General features: G+C 39.2%; 1 protein-coding gene across 2 annotated transcripts in view; it reads left to right on the forward strand.

Annotated features, from left to right (window-relative positions):
- Nucleotides 1–17,739, forward strand: part of LOC126260216 (cold shock domain-containing protein E1-like) — an 88,423-nt gene that overhangs the window by 6,450 nt on the left and 64,234 nt on the right. The window contains exons 3-9 of one of the 2 annotated variants that reach the window (XM_049957513.1): nucleotides 2,111–2,290; nucleotides 2,365–2,564; nucleotides 2,891–3,101; nucleotides 9,681–9,910; nucleotides 10,015–10,276; nucleotides 10,563–10,733; nucleotides 10,862–10,984. In XM_049957513.1, coding sequence (XP_049813470.1) covers nucleotides 2,111–2,290; nucleotides 2,365–2,564; nucleotides 2,891–3,101; nucleotides 9,681–9,910; nucleotides 10,015–10,276; nucleotides 10,563–10,733; nucleotides 10,862–10,984 — 1,377 coding nt within the window. The remainder of the gene's footprint in view (nucleotides 1–2,110; nucleotides 2,291–2,364; nucleotides 2,565–2,890; nucleotides 3,102–9,680; nucleotides 9,911–10,014; nucleotides 10,277–10,562; nucleotides 10,734–10,861; nucleotides 10,985–17,739) is intronic. The other variant, XM_049957514.1, reaches the window with a different exon arrangement.

Raw genomic sequence — 17,739 nt, forward strand, 5'->3', positions numbered from 1 at the left:
CATAAATTATGAATTAAACAAATAAAACTATAAGAACATACTTACTAACCAGATTCATCCAACACACGTCTAGCAAAAATAATGTTACCAGCACAATCTCTGTAATGGCCAGCCTAGACTTCTCAAACCAGGAACCCCTCCAGATAGAATGCCATGCATTGTCTAGTCAGCAATGCCATATATGCTAGTTCGTGGACTAAAAGGCAGAAACTGCAGCCCGTCTCATACCTTCTTCACAAACGTGACACTTCACATACTTGGCAGTTTAACCAAAGAAATGTGGGAATTTAATAGTAGTCAACATGTTGTCCTGTATTGTGGCCTGTAGGGATCTACTCTGAACATTATTGACATATGCATAGCTAACAAAAAAAACAAAACAAAATTAGATCTGTAACCATAAAAACACACAGTACTAATAATTGCAAACCCGAAATCAAATTTTCTACCCATAACTGCCACTGATGCAGCCCCACAAACACTTTCAATGTTATTCTCACAAATAGTGCTCAAGGAATCCAGTGCATTCCTACTAGCAGCACTCATAAATTATTTAGAAACATAAACATCCCACAATAGAAAGCAACACCACACATTCTGACACATACTGCAAACATGATCCATTTCAAATTGACCTCGCCGCCATGACGTCACACAGCACAGTTAAGTCACTGATCAAAGCACACGGGTGCTACTGCAAACTTCAGTTGAGACATTGAAGGCTCTTGAACACCAAGACAGAAATAGGGAATTGTGGAGGGAATGATATTTCCTTACACAGGACAGTAGAGTGTGGATAGAAATCTCCATTGCTTTTGTGGACAACAAAGTATAAAATTGCATTGACACTAAGTATGCCTACACCAGTTATCACTGTCCATTGTGACTCACAGCATGGTGTCCAGAGGAAAATGAAATCTCATTGACTGCCATGGACAGAACAGTTGACAATTGGGCCGCCTTCTGATGAGAAGTGCACTATAACGTAATGTGTTTGTAGATTTCCCCAATCCCTCCACATTTGGAGAAAATAATTTTTTTACAAGTAACAAATGCCGCAAGTGACTTTTATCATTTGGCACCCTCCCCTCCCTACCCCACCCCACCCCACCTCACCTCACCTCACCTCACCCCACCCCCTTTTCCCTTGTACACTTTCACCCATTGTGATTCACGCTGTATGAAAATCTTGCACTTCGTGTGCCCCCTCTGTTTGGCATTATGAATGGCTGCTGCTAATTTTAGTGTGCCATGCATAGAAATCTTACTGTTGCAAACATAATAAAGTAAGTTTTGGCAGAATGTAAATAATTTAGGCGTAAAGGATGCAACTCACTGAATAGCAGAAGCTTTGACTCATCAGCTCGCATAAAAAAGAATGAAAACTTTGCTTGCTTTTGGAAGAAATCCTCTGATGAGTTAGTGTGCGTACACACACACACACACACACACACACACACACACACAGTTTCTCCTATTAGTCAGCAGACCATTTGATATTTCCTTACATAAGCATCCTTTGCCTGTAAACTGTGCATATCGCCACAAAATGAAGCTGGTGCTTAGTATATCTTTCAGAAAACTTGTTGTGAGGCCCATTTGTGTGTATAAAAGATAGATGGAAATGAAACTCAAGCAAAAAAGCATTTTCCGCATCTGTCATCATGTTTATCAACTACTATAGTCTGATGGGAGAATTTGGAAATTGAACCCTACTGAATCCAAGACCCATTTGGTATGGTGGTGGTTTAGGGAATTTGAAATCTCCTCTATAACAGGACTGATCACCAAATTAACAGCAATAAATATTACTTGACATTAGTAGAACATTTCGGTTCAATACTGACATTTTTTGTTTTTTACTATGGTATACCCATTGTAAGAAACAAAAAAGTGCAGCTATGGTTTTTAATCATAATAATGCTGGTATAGGGACCAACGTCGGACCTGTCTCACCCATCATCTTCAGCAGAGGCTTGGGCTTTCTCAGGTCTTATTTATCTTAATAATGGTACATTATGCGACTGGTTTCTAATATCAGTGTTTGCTAATAAATATCTCTTGTTCCTGTTCTTTTATTACACAAATTACAATTTAATGTTCTTCACAGCACTCGTATGGATTCATTCAGTGTTGTGAGCGACAGGCAAGGCTTTTCTTTCACTTCAGTCAATTCAATGGGACAATTGAACATCTGAAGATTGGTGATCCAGTAGAATTTGAGATGACATATGACAGAAGAACTGGAAAGCCTATTGCTAGTGCTGTTACAAAGATAGCTCCAGAAGTGGTGAGTATTATTTTTATTTGCTTTATTGAATACATCCAAGCATTCCCACAGCCTGAAGTACTGTAATATTTCAGGTTTTAAGTGAAGAACGTGTCACTGGCAATGTTACCACTGAGTTGAGGAGTGATGGATCAGGAACAGATACACAGGGACGTATTAGCTATGAAAACCGTGGAGAATGTTTCTTCCTACCATATAATAAGGATGATGTTGAGGGTAATGTTACATTACGAGCTGGAGATAAAGTTAGTTTCCAGATTGCAACTAACCAGAGGTGAGTACATTTTGTGCTTTCCTGAATGTTTAAAATGTAAAATTTCTTTGAATTCAGTTTTAGTCTATATATAGTTCTTTCTTTTGCATTAAGAATATTGAAATCAGCTTATGAGCTATAAGTCACCCTCTGTTTATGATACATCACTTGGTTTATGGCAGGTTTTTCACTCAGTTGTAGGTTAAATATTCCAGCAATGATGTTGACAGTTACGTCATAATGTAAAATTCAGTGAAAAATAAATAGGCTAATGTCAATAAATAGGCTAATGACATCTTAACTGTTCCACTAATTTGGTTTGTTGAAGTCTGTAATCTCTATTACAGAAATGGTAACCTAGGAGCATGTCACATTCGTTTGGAAAATCCAGCCCACCCTGTTAAGTACCGCGGTGTAGTGTGCTCCATGAAAGAAAGTTTTGGTTTCATTGAACGAGCCGATGTTGTTAAAGAGATTTTTTTTCATTTCTCAGAGGCAAAATCAAAAGATGAATTGCAACTTGGAGATGATGTGGAATTCATCATTTTAACCAGAAATGTAAGTACTACAGAAAAATATGCATTAGATTTAAAATAAAATTTGTAGTTGATTTAATACAGCCCACCTACCATCTCCATCTCGTATGTCTCTTCATCTTACAGTAGCACCAACACCCAATGTCCTCACATGTTATCCCCAACACCCACCTTCAAGCACAGTTAATTAGGCCCATGAGGTCCTCATCCATGATTTTTGTGCACATCACACGCAGTCACATTCTACACACACTTGCCCCAGGGATCGAGCAGTTGAGAAATTCCTCTTGTTGAACTGTGTATGGCTCCCCAACTTCGGCACTGCTAACAGATCATCCACAGCCATTGACCAGTCACTTTGCTGTTCTGTATTAGCTCATACTGCCCTTTGGTAAGTGGTGAAGGACATATACTTTTGGGCATTTTCCCATTTGGATCCACCTGTCAGATACATCACGAAGCAATGGATGTTAAAGCCAGGGATGCCTTACAGCAAACTGGCTCTGTTACAACACAAATCTAACTTCCAGAACATGGTAAAAATATGTCACTACCATTATTTAAAAGACTGCAGATGGTTCTGTCAGATAGTTGTCTAACAAATGGCTAGTTCCATGATAGAGCATAGTCATTTAGCCATCAGGGATAGGATCTGCCGATAATCTTCCAGTCTTCCATATTATTCAGGCTGGAGCCAAGTGTGTTGTGAAAGGGGTGGTGGGGGGGGGGGGGGGGGGGGGCAAAAAAATAGTCAAGGCATAAATTCTTATAATTTGCTTACCATTTCACACCATCAGCAAAGGCACAGAACTCGATGTGTAGAATCAACAGGAAAGACAATGTGCACTGCAGTGGCTGTACACAACAGTGGCGTAGCCCAAATGATGATGAAATATTTCAAGTAAATAGCATCTATTACCCATCAAGATCACATAGTTCAACAGTGAGTATAATAAGATGAGAAGGCAGGTTCAACATACAGCTCAAGAAGAATAAAACTTCCTTTTTGTACGGGGGCGGGGGGGGGGGATTATAGCATGCATTACACTTGGCTAGCAATACAATAGGGATAAAGTGTACTGACATGGTGTAGCATTTGAATATTGAGTCTGAGAGACCTACATCATGTTATTTAACAGCATTTGGTATGATCAACAATACCCTGATTCATTGAGGAAATCAGTCGTATTCACCCTCGAGAAAACTGGGAAGGATTGAACCATCACAAATAGGTATTACAGTGTAGCACTTATTAGTTGTGTACTGAAGACAGTGGAGTGAATTGTCAGCAGCTAATTAGTGTTGATTCCAGGAAACAGAAAACTTTTAAGTTGCCTTCATGTGTTCTTTACATAGCAGCCACTCTACACTTTGTCCTAATACTCATGGAGGCAGCAATACAATAGACTTTTTCTCTCTAGGCAGCACTTGATAGGAATATTTTTTTTATATAGAAAAGGTCCACGGTTTCACATGGCAGTACAGTCCAGCAACTGTATGAAAAGGCTCTGGGGTTTTCCCTCTCATTACAGTGTTATCACTGATATATCCAGGAGAGTGGTGTCCCACAGGGTAGCATCCTGTTACTTTTTTGCAATAACCACAAACAGTACACCGTCAACGGCCAAGAACTCTGTTGGTGCTCTCCTTTTGGACGCAATTTTTCAGTCTTTCACTCAACTTTTACTATTGAAAAAACTGCTTGTACCCTTAAGAAGACAAGTACCCGAGAGAGAGAGAGAGAGAGAGAGAGAGAGAGAGAGAGAGAGATTTAGTAGTGTATGTCATGTTCTTAATCGACCTGAACTGCTATTTGGGGGTGCCATTTTTTGATTCACAGATTCAGTAACGCTCTGGATCATCATCTTTGAAACAACCTAGTTACTACATCTAAACCATCTCAAGGCAATAACTCTGAATGCTGTAAACATGTTAAAATTGCATATTGCCTGTTGGTTTCTGTCTTTGGCTGACATTTGGTTGATAATTTTTCTGATTTTTAGCCAGCAGGACTAGCTGGCATTTTTCAAAGAATCACCCGCTGTTGCTGGTGGTGGACTCAAGTCAAGCTCACAGCCACAATTTAAATGTACCTGTTGCGGTTTACTTCTCCCCTTGCTAAGTGCAACAATCATTTGCTGCAGCACGGGAATTGAGAATCTGTTCGCCTTAAGGCCGTCTTCTTTCTTGTTGAAACTACTTTCCTGTTTGTGAGATTTCATGGCTACCACAAGTGGATGTGGTAGCTCTTCTCCACAGCAAGAACCTCTGTGTCAGCAAATTTTGTTGTATGATTGGTCTTGCCCAGTGCTTGCTCTATGGCAGCAGATTTCTCCAACTGCCTCAGCGTGCAGTACTATTTGTTCGGTGATTCTTGTGTTGGTGGTTCATCCAGTCATTCCAACACAGCCTTTTCCACATGTACAGAGTATATGGTCTATTTCCAACATTGCGAATAGGTCCCCTTTGTCCTTTGGCAATCAGACTCTCTGAACTTGGTCAGTTTTTAAATGGTCTTTGTGTTGTGTTTGCACAATACACAGCCGATTCTGTCCCTCGCCCTGGGCATGTATGGTAGAAAGGTCGTACCAGACATATCTTCTTCCAAAATGTCATGTCCCCAAGTATTAGATTTTGCACCACATCTTATGCGACAGGTGGTCTACCCAAAACTTCCAGCTGTTGCTCCTTGTGTCCGCTGTGGCTCACATATTTGCCCTGCGTGTGTTATGAGCATGTTAATCATCCCTTATTTCTGGCGTGGGTGACAATTTGACAGTTTGTGCAAGTATTGGTCTATGTGCATTTGTTTTCAGTACATTCTGTGTCCTAGGTTGTATCCATAGCACCTGGATAGTACCACAATTAGTTTGCAACTTGCACTTTTCATGAAAATTGTGTGTCAGAATTACATACTATTTTATACTGAAGAGTTCGATTGTGAAGCAGTTCAGTGTTACTGGAGGCCATACTTAAGACTCCAATAGATAAGAGAACCTATTTTTTCATTGTTTTTAACAGTTATGCGTCAAACATAGTGTCATTGTGTGGCATTTACTGCTTGTTAGTGCTGTGTACTAACTGAATGCACTCTGTCTCGTGGTTTGTAAACTTGAACTACAAAGAACTTTTGGAATGTTGACTGTACAATGAAAGTGTGGTAAAGCTGTCCTGCATTGGGAGTGCTGTTCACTGTGATGGTTCAGTCTGATCAAATTGTTCATTGTAGTGGTTTATGTGCTTGGTGCCATCACATAGTCGTGCTGTGTGTGTCATCAACTGTTGTCATGGCACACTCTTTATTAGGGGCACGGAGTATCTGATGTGCCTGTTATTCAATAACTGCCTTAGTTATTGTTTTCTGTTTTGGATGATGTCACAAATGATGTAGTCTTATTGTCTTGTTAAGTCTCTATTATTTGCCTGTCATGATTGTATCACAGGTGGGATTCTGGAAGTAGTAGTGAATACTGCTTACATAGGGGAGTGAAATGAGTCCTCTAGGGATTATGAAGCAGCCCAACCACATGCTCTGACTGTATATCACAATAAGACAAAGCCGAACTATAAAATAGGGAATGACACCACAAAGAGGAGATGATGCATGTGGAAAGTCTGAGATATGAATTAATCTGAGAGAAATACACTGATGCAGTAAAAACAATGTAGTACTCAGCAGAACAAGAAGGAAAGGACAGATTAGGACTTGGGAGATTGTGGGGAATTTATTGAAATATGTAGTGTAATAAAAAACGGAAGAAAGGTCAAGAGCTGGTATTTCAGTTGTGATTGAGAGCTTTTTAAGATTGTCATTACAAATATTGGAAAAAACTAGATCCACACCAACATGGAGATTAAAGGATGTATAATTAGTGTTGGAACATAATCGTCATGTGAAGCTGTAATGGAATTTTTAGAAACTTACGGATATAGTAGAAATTGTGGGGAAGAGCCAGAAGACCTAAATGTTCATACAAAAGAAAATTTGAAAGTATACTGTTGTGTTTATATCGGTGAGAGGGGAAGAGAATGAGTATAATGGATGAATGTACATCTTGTCCAAATAAACCACTGGACATATGAAGTTCTCTATCTCATTTGTTAGTAAAAACGTGATCTTGTATGTACAATATCAAAGTTTGATTTTGCATTTGCAATCACTCATTTTTTAAATTGGAATCTGTAAGACGTCTTGTGTGACAAATGCTGTGAATTTACTTGATTAAGATCTTTCTATAGTTTCACAGAAATTGGTGTGTAATTAAAAATTTGTGCATATTGTGACTTGAATAAATGTTATGAGCTCTTCACTTTCTCATTGGAATGTTGTTGTTGTGGTCTTCAGTTCAGAGACTGGTTTGATGCAGTCCTCCACGCTACTCTACCCTGTGCAAACTTTTTCATCTCGGAGTAACTACTGCAACCTATTTCCTTCTGAATCTGTTCAGTGTATTCATGCCTTGGTCTCCCTGTATGATTTTTACCCTCCACACTTCCCTCCAATACTAAATTGATGACCCCTTGACGCCTCAGAACATGTCCTATCAACCGATCCCTTCTTCTAGTCAACTTGTACCACAAATTCCTCCTCTCCCCAGTTCTATTCATTACCTCCTCATTAGTTATGAGATATACTCATATAATCTTCAGCATTCTTCTGTCACATTACATTTCGAAAGCTTCTATTCTCTTGTCTAAACTATTTATCATCCATGTTTCACTTCCATACATGGCTGCACTCCATATAAATACTTTCAGAAAATACTTCCTGACACTTATATCGATACTCAATGTTAACAAATTTCTCTTCTTCAGAAACACTTTCTTGCCATTGCCATTCTGCATTTTATATCCTCTCTACTACGACTATCATCAGTAATTTTGCTCCCCAAATGGCAAAACTCATCTACTACTTTTAAGTGTCTCATTTCCTAATCTAATTCCCTCACCATCACCTGATCTAGTTCTACTTCATTCCATTATCCTTGTTTTGCTTTTGTTGATGTTCATTTTATATCCTCCTCTGAAGACGCTGTCCATTCCATTTAGCTGCTCTTCCAGGTCCTTTGCTGTCTGACAGAATTACAATGTCGTCAGCAAACCTCAAAGTTTTTATTTCTTCTCCATCGATTTTAATTCCTACTCCAAATTTTTCTTTTTTCACTGCTTGCTCAACATACAGATTGAATAACATCAGTGATAGGCTACAACTGTGGCTCACTCCCTTCTCAACCACTGCTTCCCTTTCATGCCCCTCATCTTTTATAACTGCCATCTGGTTTCTGTACAAATTATAAATAGCCTTTCACTCCCTCTATTTGACCCCTGCCATCTTCAGAATTTGAAAGATAGTATTCCAGTTGACATTGTCAAAAGCTTTCTCCAAGTCTATGAATGCTAGAAACATAGGTTTGTCTTTTCTTAATCTATCTTCCAAGATGAAGTCGTAGGGTCAGTATTGCCTCACGTGTTCCAACATTTCAGCGGAATCCAAAGTGATCTGCCCCGAGGTCGGCTTCTACCAGTTTTTCCATTCGTCTGTAAGGAATTTGTGTTAGTAATTTGCAGCCATGACTTATTAAACTGGTAGTTCGGTAATTTTCAAAGTTGTCAATTCTTGCTTTCTTTGGGATAGGAATCATTATATTCTTCTTGAAGTCTGAGGGTATTTCGCCTGTCTCATAAATCTTGCTCACCAGATGGTAGAGTTTTGTCAGGGCCGGCTGTCTCAAGGCTATCAGTAGTTCTAATGGAATGTTGTCAACTCCTGGGCCCTTGTTTCAACTTAGGTCTTTCAGTGCTCTGTCAAATTCTTCATGCATTATCATATCTCCCATTGGAATATATTTTCATGTTTGCCACACTTCAAAATCATATACATCATATAATTTGTAGAACATGGACTTACTGAACTTTCTACCTCTTGAAAGTTTGCTCTGTCACCTTTTCTATTGTCAGTCGTGTCCTTTGTCTTCTTGCCACCAATAAACTTAACGACAAGCGCACACACTCAGCTGAAAAGACATTTTTATGCTATTTTTCATTTGTTCTGCCAGGTAACAACACATACTGCTTTTGAAATATACTGAAACTGTTTCTAGCAATTTTGTTTTGTGACCAGATTAATAATCAGTACATTCAGGATCTCATTTATTATGTTGCCTCTACTACATCCATTTGCGTCAGTTATCGCATTGACCTAAAGTTTGCTATAAAAATTTGGGGAATGTGGTGTATATTTTTTTCAAGAGAAGTGTAGTAATAGGAGGTTATCTCAATTTTTCACCACTTAAGTGAATCTTACACATTTTTAAACAGGCATTACTGTGTGTGTGTGTGTGCGCGCGTGTGTGTGCGCGCGTGTGTGTGCGCGCGTGTGTGTGTGTGCGCGCGTGTGTGCGCGCGTGTGTGCGCGCGCGCGCACACACAGTAATGCCTGTTTAAAAATGTGTAAGATTCACTTAAGTGGTGAAAAATTGAGATAACCTCCTATTACTACACTTCTCAGTTTCAATATTTATATTTCTGTCAATGCTGCATTTTATTAGATTTTAGTGTATGTGTATTAATAATGATTTTCTGATTAAACTTTTACTATCAGGGGAAAGAAGTTGCCTGTAACATCACACGACTGCCTCCAGGGACTGTTGTATTTGAAGATGTGGGGTCAGAAGTGATGAAAGGTCAGGTGTTGAAACCCTTAGAAAGAGGTCAACAAATGCGTCACCTGAATGATCCACTTCCTGGACGCATACGCTACCGCGCTGCTGATCATTCAGAGGTTGAAATACCCTTTGGTGATAAGGACCAGAAAGGAGACTTCACTTTGAGGTGTTAAATTATGCATTTTGTTACAGACTTTGACAACTTATAAAGTGTGTAGATTTATTCTTAAATCTTTTGATTAACTAATCTTTCTCTTCCTTGGTCCATAGACATGGAGACTGGGTGCAGTTTCAGATTGCAACAGACCGACGCGATCAGCTTCAGCGTGCCACAAATATTTCTCTGCTGGATGAGTCATTTGTAGTTTCTGGAGAACGTCGAGAGCAAGGCGTTGTGGCATCATTAAAAGATGGATTTGGTTTCCTTCGATGTGTAGAGAGAGATGCAAGGCTCTTCTTTCATTTCAATGAAGTTTTGGATGTAGACCGAGAAATATGTATTAATGATGAGGTTGAATTCACAGTGTCGCAGGTATGACAGAAGACTTGTTATAAACTACCTATTCTATACTCAATCCTGGTAGATGTCAAAAACCTATGTCTGCTGAATTCTTTCACGTTGTACCTCATTTAGTTGAAATGTAATAACCAACAAACTTCGTATATTAATGTGATCTTCGATAACAATTATAAACATGCCCTTATTTTGTCTTTGTGTAGAAAAACAAGTGTATAAAAATGTGGATGATGGTTATCTGCCACATTCATTTTCAAATAATATTTTCTGAATATATTGCATTCTTTGGGTTACATTTCAGGAGCAGTCATCCTTTTCTAATGTACGACAAAGTGCGATTCGTGTGAAACATCTTCCACCTGGCACAGTTGAATTTGAAAGTATCATAGAAAAAAATCTTAGTGGCACTGTCACAAAAGAGGCCCAAATGTTGAATTGGAATTCAAGAAGTCCCACGAAAGGTGGCAACCAGGTAAGTTATTCTCTAATTAGTCACTTCTTCTTCTTCTCCTTCTCCTTTCCTCTTCAAAAGTTCTTTGCAAATGTTGATTTTATATTGCTCATTGTTTTCACTCTTATTTTTTTTTTCTCTCTCTTCAGTCAACTACTGAAAAGTCTGGAGAGATGGGAGTTATTAGCTATCAAGCTAATGGTACAAAAAAGACTGTAAACTTCCTAGCAAGAGATTGTGATATAAAAAATTATCCAAGAGTGGGTGATAAGGTAAAAAGCTGAATAGTATTCATATTGATAGTGATGTAGCTGTGCATTCTGTTCTTTTATAATGGAATAAGATTACTTGTTAAGTGACCCAATGCCCATTTTGATGGGGTAAAAACTTCTAGCAGTTTGCTGTCTAATGTTACTAGGTCCAGCCATATTAATGTGACTGCCCCCTATGTTCACTGTCAACATGCAATAGCCACTCACAGGCGACAGGTGGCAGAACAAGCAGTGGAGGGTGTATAAAGTGTGTCAATGGAATGTAGAAAGCAGTGCAGTCGGTGACATAATGCAGAAACAGAGCGATTTATCTGACATTCAGAAAGTCATGGTCATTGGCTTTCAGGCCAATGGTGGAAGCATTTCTGAAACAGCTAAGTTTGTAAACTATTCACGTCCCGCCATGGTTAAAGAATACCATGCATGGCAAAAAGGCACGATCCAAAACCAGCACTGAGGCAACTGTGGTGCATCACAGGCCATAAAGGACAGGAGTAAACAACGGCTGCAGAGATGTGTACAGGTGAATAGACATGCAACTGTTCAGGCACTGACCTCCCAGATGAACCAAGGGGCTACCAACACGGTCTCCTCAAAGACCCTTCAGTGAATGTTGCTGCGTACGAGCTTCCACAGCAGGCACCTTGTTCATTTATCAATGCTGATTGCTGTTCATCAGCGACAAGGCTGGAGTTTGCATGCCAGTACCACAACTGGATTTCCACTGAGTGGGGACAGGTGGCCTTTTCAGATGAATCACATTTTATGCTCCATCAGACAGCTGGCCATTGGCTTGTGTGGATGTGCAACAGTCATCGGAAGGTTCCAGGCTGGATGAGGGAGCATTATGGTCTGGGGAATGTTTTCGTGGCATTCCCTGGGTGATATCCTCATTCTGGAAAGCACAGTGGATCAACACAAGTATGTAGTTGTCCCAGGGGACCATGTTCACCCCAACATGCAGTTTGTTTTCTGTTGGCTCGGTGGTATCTACCAGAAGGACAATGCAATGTGTCAAAGCTCCCAGTGTACTTGTGTGGTTCAGAGAGCAACAGGATGAGTTAACTGTACTCCCGTGGGCACAAAACTCCCTAATTTAAACACTGTCAAGAATCTGTGGGACCTTCTCAATTGGGCTGTTCATGCCATGCATCCTTGGCTGAGAAACTGAGTGTAGCTGGCCACAGCACTGGAGTTGACTTGGCTCTACAGCCCTGTCAGTACCTTCCAGGACATTGTTACTCTTCCTGCATGTCTGCACTGCAAAAGGTGGTTATTCAGGATTTTGACATTGGGGTCACATTCATTGACTGTGGAGTTCTATATGATCGTCTCCACTTCTGACATCAATGATGAGTAGCACAAAGTGTATCCTACCTGAAGTGCGTAGTCCTACATGTGGGCTGTTTCTTTCTTTTTGTCCAACTACACTCAAATATACTGAAGCTTTTACTGAAGTGGGTAGTTACACATGATTAGGTATTCATGTACATAATGGCACTAAGTGGCTGTGAAGAAAATAGCCGTTTTCAAAGTGCTGTGGTTCACTGGGTAGTTGTAGTAAAGTTGCAAAGCCAGTAAGATAGTTGAACTGTTTGCATTGTGCACATTTTGTAAGTTTTATGTCATTCAATTCACTATTTTTGCTGCAAGTGACACTCATAATAGTCAGTAAATTTTATCGTGACAATTTATCGTAAGTTGAAGTAGCTTGGTCTCTCTATAAAGTTGGTTGAGAAACCTCTTCTTGTGTCGCCATTTTGTGTGATAACTTATCTATAAAACCTGTAAGTTTTATCACTTTTGTGTTCATAGTTTTTTTTATATAGACATGATGAAGTTGCCAGAAAACAAATTTGCTGCCAAAGTGAATGATTTTTGATCCCTTAATTCTCATTAAGGACATCTGATCCATATTTGTGTTAACTGCCTCTTGAAAGAACACCTTTTCCTGTACAAAATATAAAAATTTCCACAAATGTTTTTTCCTGGAAGGTCTAAAATTGTGGCTGGAGTTTTGGCATGCAGATGATTATGGGTCATTCCAGAGAAATGTGGTCATAAAGATGAAAAATTAATGTTTACTGAACTTGGCACTCTCTCACATCAAACCGACACTAATGCTCTTCAGTTTAATATTTTGCTATCAATTTCTCCAGAAGCAAGATTTTTTAGGAATATCTCTTGGAGGACATGAAGTATAGCATTCAACAAAAAATTGTAGAAATCTTTGTAGCCATATTTTCTGTCCTTGGTTTTTGAGGAGCAAAAGGGGCATGTACGCAATTCATCAGGTCAAATTGATGCTCACTAGTAGCATCATTGGTAAGTATTATACTTTTTTTTTTTTTTTAAATGTAAGGAAGGATAGGAAAATAGCAATCAGTCACAGTTCAGTTGGTTTTTTCTTATTCTTGCATATCAGATTTCAGCCATAAATAGTCGTCTTCAGTGTAATTAAATGAGTTATAATCCAGCAGACTCTCAGCAGTACATGTCCATATGCCCAGGCAAAAGGAATCTGCATGCTATAGATATGCAAGAACAGATAAAAACCAATGGGATTCTGGTAGTTGCTGTTTCCTATCCTGCCTTATAATATTATATCCTCACTGTCCACAGGGATTCCACATGGAGTCAAAGTTGGCATTTTTTGTATGTTTGACAGTTTTCAGTACTGAATCAAAAGACTGCGTGCTGCACCATTGTTTGTTGCCCTGGAAGAAATGCACTTGAATTACACATTCTGGTCCGTACAAGGACACTGATCCTGAAGAAACTGTGGGGCCAAGCAATGGTGCATCACTTGAAACTAAGCAATGACCAGATGATTTTACTACAGAGACAGCATCAGAATCTCTGTACTGATTAGTCACCACTTCGATTCAAAAAGTCAAACACAAGATCGTGAAACTAAAGTCTAGGGAAGTAATTTTACTGCTTGATTTTGCAGAAAATTACTCCTGTGTTGTACAGGATATTGTACCAGATGCTGCCAGTTGTTTTCACTGGGAAAGTAGTCAAGCTACTGTGCATCCCACTTTTATCTATTTTGACAAAAATGAGCAAATGAAGTAAAAAAAAATCGTAATGAGTGATAGGCATGATACAATTGCTATTTTGTAAAAAGGTCCTGTATTTTCCGATACTCCAAAATATTGATTGCATGAGAAACTTTACTGGAGATCTGTAAAATTTGAGGGGCAAAAAGTTTTTTTTGGAAATTTTTTATAGAAAAAGTTATTCTTAATGCAGTTATGGATCAGGTGTCCATACTCAAATGCAAGGGTTCAAAAATAACTCACTTTGGCAGCAAATATGTTTCTGGATTACTTCATTCCTGTCTATCTCAAAAACTGTGAACCCAAAAATGACAAATTTACAGGTTTTATAAATGAGGTATCAGGCAATAAGGTCACAAAAGGAGAGGTTTCTGAACCAAATACCTACACGTATCAAGCTACCTCGACTTGGGAGAAATTTTGTTATGACAAATTTTATGGACAATTTTGAGTACCATTTGGAGCAAATATAGATAGACAAATGACAAGTTACAGCATGTGCATATGCATTATGCACATCTTGCTTTAGTTGTTTAGTTAACTTCACACCCGATTTGAACAAAATGTGAGATGATAATGTATGGACCATCTTTAAAACTAGGCCACTTAAAAAGAAATTACCCAAGTATTTCACTGGACTGTTCACTTTGTTTCTTCGTTGCAGACAGATCAGTAAACTGTGTGTATTGATTTGTGATGTACCACCAGAAGCACACTCATTTTGCAAACACCCATATTAATTTTAATATTGTTGAGATTCTCTCAGTGATGAGTTTATGCAATAGTTCAATAGTTTGAACCCTACAGTAGGCAAATTTCTGATTGTCAACTTAATTGCCCCATAATACAGCCATTTGTTGAAAATATTGTGCTCAGCAGTTGTAATACAGAACCTTTCATTTCATCTGTGGTTTACACTTCCATGCATTTGACGTGTCACTAAAGGTTACTCCTAATTACTTCCACTTTTTACAAACTTATTCTGTTTATTTTCATGTGCCAACTTTCACACTTGTGAACATCACATTTTTTAGATTACTTCAGGGACTCAGTAGTGCTGGAATAAATTACTGTGATATTATAATTAATCTAGATACTAAGATGTTCAGAGTTCATTAACCTGACTATTGCACGTGAGATAGCAGCAGCCGTTTCAGCAGTTGCAGGGGCAACAGTCTGGATGATTGACCGATCTGGCCTTGTAACACTAACCAAAACGGCCTTGCTGTGCTGGTACTGCGAACGGCTGAAAGCAAGGGGAAACTACGGCCGTAATTTTTCCTGAGGGCATGCAGCTTTACTGTATGAATAAATGATGATGTCGTCCTCTTGGGTAAAATATTCTGGAGGTAAAATAGTCCCCCATTCGGATCTCCGGGCGGGGACTACTCAGGAGGACGTCGTTATCAGGAGAAAGAAAACTGGCATTCTACAGATCGGAGCGTGGAATGTCAGATCCCTTAATCGGGCAGGTAGGTTAGAAAATTTAAAAAGGGAAATGGATAGGTTAAAGTTGGATATAGTGGGAATTAGTGAAGTTCGGTGGCAGAAGGAACAAGACTTTTGGTCAGGTGAATACAGGGTTATAAATACAAAATCAAATAGGGGTAATGCAGGAGTAGGTTTAATAATGAATAAAACAATAGGAATGCGGGTAAGCTACTACAAACAGCACAGCGAACGCATTGTTGTGGCCAAGATAGACACGAAGCCCACGCCTACGACAGTAGTACAAGTCTATATGCCAACTAGCTCTGCAGATGACTAAGAAATTGAAGAAATGTATGAGGAAATAAAAGAAATTATTCAGATAGTGAAGGGAGATGAAAATTTAATAGTCATGGGTGACTGGAATTCGGTAGTAGGAAAAGGGAGAGAAGGAAACATAGTAGGTGAATATGGATTGGGGGGAAGAAATGAAAGAGGAAGCCGCCTGGTAGAATTTTGCGCAGAGCATAACTTAATCATAGCTAACACTTGGTTCAAGAATCATCAAAGAAGGTTGTATACATGGAAGAACCCTGGAGATACTAAAAGGTATCAGATAGATTATGTAATGGTAAGACAGATTTAGGAACCAGGTTTTAAATTGTAAGACATTTCCAGGGGCAGATGTGGACTCTGACCACAATCTATTGGTTATGAAACTGCAAAAAAAGGTGGGAATTTAAGGAGATGGGACCTGGATAAACTGACTAAACCAGAGGTTGTACAGAGTTTCAGGGAGAACATAAGGGAACAGTTGACAAGAATGGGGGAAAGAAATACAGTAGAAGAAGAATGAGTAGCTTTGAGGGATGAAGTAGTGAAGGCAGCAGAGGATCAAGTAGGTAAAAAGATGAGGGCTAATAGAAATCCTTGGGTGACAGAAGAAATATTGAATTTAATTGATGAAAGGAGAAAATATAAAAATGCAGTAAATGAAGCAGGCAAAAAGTAATACAAACGTCTCAAAAATGAGATCGACAGGAAGTGCAAAATGGCTAAGCTGGCATGGCTAGAGGACAAATGTAAGGATATAGAGGCTTATCTCACTAGAGGTAAGATAGATATTGCCTACAGGAAAATTAGAGAGACCTTTGGAGAAAAGAGAATGACTTGTATGAATATCAAGGGCTCAGATGGAAACCCAGTTGTAAGCAAAGAAGAGAAAGCAGAAAGGTGGAAAGAGTATATAGAGGGTCTATACAAGGGCGATGTACTTGAGGACAATATTATGGAAGTGGAAGAGGATGTAGATGAAGATGAAATGGGAAATATGATACTGCGTGAAGAGTTTGACTGAGCACTGAAAGACCTGAGTCGAAACAAGGCCCCGGGAGTAGACAACATTCCATTAGAACTACTTACGACCTTGGGAGAGCCAGTCCTGACGAAAATCTACCATCTGGTGAGCAAAATGTATGAGACAGGCGAAATACACTCAGACTTCAAGAAGAATATAATAATTCCAATCCCAAAGAAAGCAGGTGTTGACAGATGTGAAAATTACCGAACTATCAGTTTAATAAGTAACGGCTGCAAAATACTAACGCGAATTCTTTACAGACGAATGGAAAAACTGGTAGAAGCCAACCTTGGGGTAGATCAGTTTGGATTCCGTAGAAATATGGGGACACGTGAGGCAATACTGACCCTAATACTTATTTTAGAAGCTAGATTAAGAAAAGGCAACCCTACGTTTCTAGCATTTGTAGACTTAGAGAAAGCTTTTGACAATGTTGACTGGAATAATCTCTTTCAAATTCTAAAGGTGGCAGGGGTAAAATACAGAGAGCGAAAGGCTATTTACAATTTGTACAGAAACCAGATGGCAGTTATAAGAGTCGAGGGGCATGAAAGGGAAGCAGGGGTTGGGAAGGGAGTGAGACAGGGTTGTAGCCTGTCCCCGATGTTATTCAATCTGTATATTGAGCAAGCAGTAAAGGAAACAAAAGAAAAATTCGGAGTAGGTATTAAAATCCATGGAGAAGAAATAAAAGCTTTGAGGTTCGCCGATGACATTGTAATTCTGTCAGAGACGGCAAAGGACTTGGAAGAGTAGTTGAACGGAATGGACATTGTCTTGAAAGGAGGATATAAGATGAACATCAACAAAAGCAAAACGAGAGTAATGGAATGTAGTCGAATTAAGTCGGGTGATGCTGAGGGAATTAGATTAGGAAATGAGACACTTAAAGCAGTAAAGGAGTT

The sequence above is a fragment of the Schistocerca nitens genome, chromosome 5 (assembly GCF_023898315.1).
Source record: "Schistocerca nitens isolate TAMUIC-IGC-003100 chromosome 5, iqSchNite1.1, whole genome shotgun sequence".
Lineage (NCBI taxonomy): Eukaryota > Metazoa > Arthropoda > Insecta > Orthoptera > Acrididae > Schistocerca > Schistocerca nitens.